This window comes from Octopus bimaculoides, chromosome 3 (genome assembly GCF_001194135.2).
Source record: "Octopus bimaculoides isolate UCB-OBI-ISO-001 chromosome 3, ASM119413v2, whole genome shotgun sequence".
Lineage (NCBI taxonomy): Eukaryota > Metazoa > Mollusca > Cephalopoda > Octopoda > Octopodidae > Octopus > Octopus bimaculoides.
The window spans coordinates 119,903,994-119,911,888 of NC_068983.1; the positions used below are offsets into that span (position 1 = coordinate 119,903,994).

General features: G+C 36.6%; 2 protein-coding genes across 12 annotated transcripts in view; one reads left to right on the forward strand and one right to left on the reverse strand.

The window, feature by feature from the left end:
* Positions 1 to 1,854, reverse strand: part of LOC106876644 (sugar phosphate exchanger 3) — a 44,333-nt gene extending 42,479 nt beyond the window's left edge. The window contains exon 1 of the mRNA XM_014925259.2: positions 1,724 to 1,854. Within this exon, the coding sequence (XP_014780745.1) occupies positions 1,724 to 1,840 (117 nt within the window). The 5' untranslated portion in view covers positions 1,841 to 1,854. The remainder of the gene's footprint in view (positions 1 to 1,723) is intronic.
* A 95-nt stretch (positions 1,855 to 1,949) lies between these two features.
* The window catches only part of LOC106878122 (histone deacetylase 6), a 14,260-nt gene continuing 8,314 nt past the window's right edge, over positions 1,950 to 7,895 (forward strand). For 2 of the 11 annotated variants that reach the window (XR_008263720.1, XR_008263721.1), the window contains exons 1-2: positions 4,654 to 5,083; positions 6,691 to 6,765. Coding sequence is in view for 9 of the 11 variants with exons in the window: in XM_052966496.1 (XP_052822456.1) it covers positions 5,048 to 5,083; positions 6,691 to 6,765 (111 nt within the window). In the remaining 2 variants the exon portion in view is untranslated. Of the gene's footprint in view, positions 2,262 to 2,711; positions 2,899 to 3,920; positions 4,060 to 4,653; positions 5,084 to 6,690; positions 6,766 to 7,895 lie in introns of those variants that run through there. The other 9 variants (XM_052966497.1, XM_052966502.1, XM_052966498.1 and 6 more) reach the window with 9 other exon arrangements.

Here is a 7,895-nt window from a genome sequence, read left to right on the forward strand (position 1 = left end):
TTTTTTTTTTTTTTTTTTTAGTGAAAATCGTGCGGGTGAAAGGATCAAAATTGACTAAATTTCACACCTTTGAGCCTAGCTGATACTTATTTCATCGACCCCAAAACATACATTTACCAAATGAATCTTCAAATTTCGAAAAAGGTGTGTCGGTATGTATTTTCTGAAATTCCTCTCCCTACCCACTGAAAAAAATTCCGTTATAATCGGAATCTACACCATCTGAAGCGTATTCTTATTACTAAATATCCATTTCTCTTAAAGTTATGAATAAACAAAGTGGGAGAAGGGGCACATTGTGTAGGTGTGTCATTATTATAGTTTAGCATGCTGGAGAAAATGCTTAACAGCACGTCGTCCGTCTTTACGTTCTAAGTTCAAATTCCGTCGAGGAAGACTTTACCTTTCATCATTTTGGGGGTGGATGCAATTATTATTGTCCTGGGGTTAGTTTATTTGGTTAATGTTTACAATATTACCCGGGGGTAATATTGTAAACATTAACTTTTTTTTGTCCTGTTAATTGCTATTTGAAACGTGTTTGTAGAAGTGCGGCAGTAAGCTTATTATTGGTTATTATTTACAGGCATTTCGAAGTGAAAACCTCGTCATTAAAGTTAAAGCAAAAGTGTTGTCACTAAAAAAGATAAATCTTCTATTAAATATAAATAAAATACTAACTTCTTAACCAGATTAAGTGGGTTTTTTTAAAGTATTTATATATTCGTTCCGCTTACTCGGGAAACGCAGGTCTATTTTTGTATTTTCCCGGACTGTTTTGGTTCCATGATTAGTCCAGCAGGTACGTTTACATAAATCCAAAAATTGCTTGTGTTAATATTAAAAATCAAAAAATAACAGAAAAAGTTGTCTCAATCGTGACAACTATTCCGAAAGCACAGTAAAGGGGTGAGGAGTAAAAACTATAAAAAAACATTAATTTTTAGATTCTTTTTTTGGTAGAGATGGACTATATGTAATTTTAACCTTCCCCCCCCCTTATTTATTAATTTTTTTTTACGGAATCCCACGTTTTAGGCTATGGAGATTCCGATTCTGAAAAAAAAATTTTTGAAAAATTTCAATCCCTCCCCCCACCAAACAGGCTATTTACATGCTAGAAATAACAGCCAAATCTCACAAAACTAGTGTTAGGGTTAAGGTTAGGGTTAGGGTCAGGGTTAGGGTTTGAGTTAGGGTTAGGTTTACCCTGTGGATCTATATAAAACCGGGGGGGGGAGGATCGAAATTTTGAAATTGAGATTTTTGAAAAATTTTTTTTCAGAATCGGAATCTCCATAGCCTAAAACGTGGGATTCCGTTAAAAAAACAAAATTTAAAAGGGGGGGGTATACCCAGATTACATATACTCCATCTCCACCCCTTTTTTTATGCGAATTACATTCGTTTTAGAATGTGGAATGAATAATACTGAAGAGAAAAAGAAAAAGCATATTTAATTTTGTGTCGTGGCAATTATTCCAAAGGCACAATGAAGTAGGATGGGATTAAAGTTTGAAAAAAATTCTTTCATGTGAATTACTTGTGAGATGCTATTAAATTTATGAATATCAAAAAAAGACCATGTATACATTTGTGAGTGTGATGAAGGTGTTTATTTATATATGGTATAGTAACATTTGTAAGCAAAGCATTTTAAAACTGCTTTCGGTCGAGTGCATAATAGAAATATAAAAATAAAGAGATGAAGTAAATTACATACCACTCCGAGTGGTTTTCTCAGTAAATAGGTCGAAGCATAAGACAACCAACCTAAACAGAAAACCAGTACTTGTTTACTTCGTAGAAGTGACATGTCGAAAGACATTTGGGAAGACATTCTCCAAACCGATCTTCCTTTATAAACAAGTCAGTTGAAGAGAAAGAGAGAGACGTCCGGTAGCGAAATAGAGCGAGAATAATTCGAGTTATGGGACATTTGCCAGTCTCTGACTTCCTGTAACTCGACTCCGATCACCAACTGATGTTGAAAATGTCAACGGTAGATAACTCCAACCGGTACTTGGGACAATGTGAGTCGTTATTCGCTTTATTTTCACAGACAATATAATATGATTGATTCGATATTATTACCAACTTTCAAACTTTACTACTATTTCATTTGTTAAACACTGACTTCTGTGGGGAATTAAAGAAGAGAGTTGTCACCGGTCAGATTCAATCTTAGAACAGGAAAATACTGGGGCTGTCTCATTGCTTTCGCCGCCGCAAAATATTGTATTTTCTGTATTAAATCGATGGTAAGTAACTGGATATTTTACTCAGTTATTTTAATACATTTCTGACATACAGTTTTATAGATATTTATTGACTTTGGGGATTGATGTCACAGTTCTTTCTTTTTTCTTTTTGTTGTGCATTACCTCGAGTTTCACATATGTATAAAACGGAGGAACCTCTATGCAGTTGCTCGGTTTGCTAGCTATACCAATGAAATCTCCCTCAAATAATACCCTACTATCTTAAATAAGGAAAGAGCGCTTTACATAATGTAGTTGTCCATACCTCTAAAATATCGAAGTGGTTTGCTTGTTCAGAAGTGACTAAGAGTTTAAAAAAACTAAAATCCTCTTTAGTTTCCTTGGTTTAGGAAACATATACACAGTTTAATTTCCGAACTGTGTCGTATATATATTTTAAGGCAATCTTTCGTTATATGCACTTAAAAACGGTACACTTTTATTTTTCAGGGATATAGATTTATCTCTTTTAAGGCGCAGGCGTGTTTGCATGGTAAGACGCTTGCTTTCCAATCAGATGGTTCCAAGTTTATTCTGCCTGGCACCTTCGGCAAGTGCCTTCTGCTATAGCCTCGGGTCGATCAAAGCTATGTGAATGAATTTGATAGACGGAAAGTGAAAGAAGCCCGTCATATATGTATGTATATATCCATCTTTGTGTATGTGTTGGTCCCCCACCACCGCTCAACAACCGGTTTTGGTGTGTCTACGTCCCCGTAACTTATCTGTTCGGCAAAAGAGACCGAGAGAATAAGTCCCGCGCTTTAAAAAAGTCCTGGGGGTAATTTGTTCGACTAAAACCATTCAAGGCGGTGCCCCAGCATGGCCGAAGTCAAATGACTGAAACAAATGAAAGATAAAAGATATATAGAAAACACCACTGCACCACACCCACTCTAAACATAAACTACACTCAACTAAAGCTTTCACCATCGTTCCAAATGTCACGCCTCACTATCTCCGAAGATCTCTCCTGACGAAAGCATACCTTTAGCATAGTTAAGACCACATCCCAAAGACTAGCCCTTCTCTTTAGAGGTTATTTCAGAGGATATTTCAGCCCCTAACAGCTGCTAATGCTCTGCAGGCTTCAACGGAATTCCACAGTAGTTTACTGCTGCCACATCTGGAATAGTTCTGCTACTATGCTCATTACAGTCTGAATTGCATCCAGAGAAAGACCTCTTGACAGATCAGTGCTACATCTCTAAAGTATACATCCAGTCTCTGGACTACAGATCTGCTGGTGTGCTGTCTCCCTCCCCTTCTCTCCCCTTTCTCTCTTTCCTATCTTCTGCCCTGCAGATCCAACAAATCTTCTACATCCACACCCAGGTACTCCGTCCCACTTTTCTTTCCACCTTTCTTCAACATAAAAATGCATGCTATTATTAATATATATATGTAGCAGTATTGACTACCATACCTGTGTAAATGATTGCTCCTGCTGCACACACACACATACATTGTAATGTTGCCTAGCAAGGGAAAACACACAGAAACTAGACTTCAATGAAAATGACAATTGACTACAAAATATATTGCATCCTTTTGTAAATATATATTAAGAATCAATGCAGTTGTTAACATAACAATAAATACATAATCATGTCATATGAGCACGATGTTCTATTGATTTAAATTGGTCTTATATTTTAGCCAATCGAATATGTTGAAGATGAGCCTACTCTGATGTCTACTCTATTGTGGCTTTTATAGGCCTATAAAAACTACAATAAATCACCAAGAACTACCACTTCACTAGAGAAATCTCTGCATCTCGATGTCAAAGAAATCTGTAATTTTCTGAGCCTTAATACATGATTGACATTTGAAAGTTCAGGCAGTGTGACAATAATAAAGATTTGTTATGGTGAAAGTACAGATAATTTTTTTGACTTTTCCCTCATAATTTATTGCTATGAATCTTATTCATCATCATAATCGTTTAACGTTCATTTTCCATGATGGTATATGGGTTGGACGATTTGACTGGGGTCTGGGAAGCCTGGAGGCTGCACCAGGCTCCAGTCTGATCTGGCAGTGTTTCCAACTGTAGAAACACTGCCAGATCAGACTGGAGCTTGGTGCAGCCTCCTGGCTTCCCAGACCCCAGGCAAATCGTCCAACCCATGCCAACATGGAAAACGGATGTTAAACGACGATGATGATGAATAAGATTCATAGCAATAAATTATGAGGCAAAATCAAAAATAATCTGTACTTCCACCATAACATATCTTTATTATTGTCACACTGCCTTCTGTGTATGCATGCTTATAGTTGGTACTATTGTGGTTATATGACTGAAGTTTGAGTCTGATGGTGCCACTTTTCTTTCTGGCTTTACAGTGTAAGCATGGCTACTCCATTAACAATGTGCACCAAAGAAGAACAAAAAGCAGTGATCTGAGAGATGGTAATGGTGAACCAGTTCACCATTACCATATCTTGAGCTTGCTGAATCTTCTTGTCAGTGGTGGAGGTTGATGGGCGTCCTGCTCTCTCTTCGTGCATCCCACTTATCTGGCCACTTTTAAACTTCTCGATTCATTCATACACACTTCTATGCGGTAGTATACTGTCCCCATATTGTGCTAAAAGCCTCTGATGAATTTCAACACCTGACACACCTTCCAACCAGAGAAATCAGATCACTGCTCCTTGTTCTTCTTTGGTGCACATTGCTAGTGGAGCAGCCATGCTTACACTGTAATGCCAGAACGAAAAATGGTACCATAGGCTCAAACTTCGATCACGTGACCACAATAGTACCAACTATAAGCATGCATGTGCAGAGAGGCAGTGTGACACTTATAAAGGTATGTTATGACAATAGTGCAGATAATTTTTGACTCCCCCTCAAGGAGACATGAATATTTTCAAATGTATGAAAAATATTTTTTACAAGCTCTGTCTTGTTGTGTAAAGTAGAATTGTTTGTTGTTTGCTTTACTCGTTTAAATATGGAATTTGAACTATATTTCAAGCTAATATTGTCTTGTATTTGAATGTTTTAAGACATAAGTACAAGTCCTTACTCAAAAACATCAGTTGCTTTTATCTGCTTGTGGCCTAGCATTCTAGTTGGATGACTACTTAGGGATGTCATTTATTTATCATACATTCTGATCACTTTATATCACTCATAGGAATTAATGCTGTCCATTATAGTTGGTATTTGATTCTCTTGATTTTCTGATTTTCATGATCCAAACAGACAAAATGGTAAAGGCTTTTCCCCAGAGGATGGTAATGAAGATGCACTTGACAGGCCACTTTGACTCACTGGGCTTGCACTTGTTGACAACCATCCCCACCCCATTGAGGCTCATTCTTATTAACTGTGACATGTCATACTCCATATAGAAATAAACCAGCCATATCAGGCCCAAGTATTCTACCTCTTGTATGTTCAAACCAGCCAGATTTGGCCTCTTACACCTGCCCTAGAGTGTCATTGTAAAAAAAATAATCATATTGAAACCTCATGGCTATGAGATAATGCATGAATAATTCTAAGGTACATGGCTCAATGGTTAGAGTGATGGATTACAATCATGGGGTAGTGAGTTTGATTCCCAAACCAGGCTATGTATTGAGTTCTTGAACAAGACACTTCACTTCACATTGTTCCAGTTCACTCAGCTTTAGAAATAAGTTGTGACATCACTGGTGTCAAACTGTATCAGCCTTGCCCTTTCCCTTGGATAACATTGGTGGCATGGAGACAGGAGGCTGGTATGCATAGGCAAATGCTGATCTTCCATAAAACTACCTTGCCTGGACTTGTGCCTCAGAGGGTAAATATCTAGGTGCAATCCCATGGTCATTCATGATTGAAGCGGGTCTTTACCTTTTACTCTAATTCTAAACAAGGTGCATTCAGATTACTCTGTCTAACGTAATGTTTGTTTACATTACGTTTGACAGAGTAATCTGAATGCTAAAAGGTTTTAAGCAAACCTATGATCAAAGGCATTCTAGCCATGACCATCTTGTTTTTTAGCCATGTTATATGTGGAACACTGACATACTATCCAGAAGATTTACCTCTCATCCATTTGAGATTTTTAGCACTAATCTTCAAAAGCTTCTTGAAACTAGGGAGACATTTATATTTCACAGTCAGAATTGCTGAACCATGGAATAAACTACCTGTATCAGTTATTATCTGTTGAGACACTACATCCTTCAAAACTTCCATGCTTCCTGAAATTTGCCAACAGTACACTTGATGCTCCCACCTCTGTTTTTCTTTTCTTTATTTTTCAAAGACTTATTCACTGTTCACTTCCTGTGTATATTCTATGTACTGTTCATGCAGTTTTGGTTACTTTTTCTGTTGAGATGTAGTGGACTTGAGTACTGTAAACAATAAATTCATTATAACAATCTGTCCTTTTTTTTCTCATTTGTCAACCTCAAGATGTCTGAAGCTGGTGCCAGTGGTGGAAAGTCACCTGATAATCGTGATAAATATTTAATGAACCTTATGTCAAAGGTATGCCTATAAACATTTCATTGAAAAATTATCTGAAACCTCTTTTTCTAATTTGCTAAAAGGTAACCATAACAACTTGACATCTACCTTAAAAACTCTTAGCTTTTTACATATATTGATTTTTCTGCACCATCAACAGCTGTTGCCATGTGATAAATATACATAATGATTTTAATTGGTGTTTTAAGTTTCAGAATGGTAACGTGTAATGTATTACATCATCATCATTATCATTTAATGTCCACTTTCCATACTTGCATAGGTTAGATGAAATACATTGACACAAAATTTTCTAGGGTCAGATGCCCTTCCTGTTGCCAACTCTCACCTGTTTCCTAGTAAGGAGTTAATATTTCTCTATGGCCAGTTCTTTTTTTATTTTTTTGTGAAAAACTGAAAATACACAGCTTAGCTGGTATGATAGTGATACTCATTTTTAACTATTATATGATGTCTAGACAAGAGTACACCCAAACACATACACACACACATTTATATATATGATAACACAAATGGGTTGAAGCTCACAATAGTTGTTTCATATGTTTTTATTGATGAACAAATGAATTACATCATGTAAAAAAACTGTTTTGCTTTACATGAATAAAAAATAAAATTTAACATTTAGGGTTTTTCATACAAATAGTATATATTGTGTATTGACTCTCATCTCAGTACTGTATGAGAGTAAAAAGAGAATGCTTTTCTATATCATGTTATCCCCAACTCTACCTTGGTACTTTTTTTATTAAAGTACCTTGATTCTACTGAATCCTGAAAATAATTATATATATAGGTGCAGGAGTGGCTGTGTGGTAAGTAGCTTGCTTACCAACCACATGGTTCTGGGTTCAGTCCCACTATGTGACACCTTGGGCAAGTGTCTTTTACTATAGCCTCGGGCCAACCAAAGCCTTGTGAGTGCATTTGGTAGATGGAAACTGAAAGAAGCCCATTGTATGTATATATATATATGTATATATGTGTGTGTGTTTGTATTTGTGTTTGTCCCCCACCATTGCTTGACAACCAATGCTGGTGTGTTTACATCCCCGTAACTTTGCGGATCAGCAAAAAAGACTGATAGAGTAAGTACTAGGCTTACAAAGAATAAGTCCTGGGGTTAATTT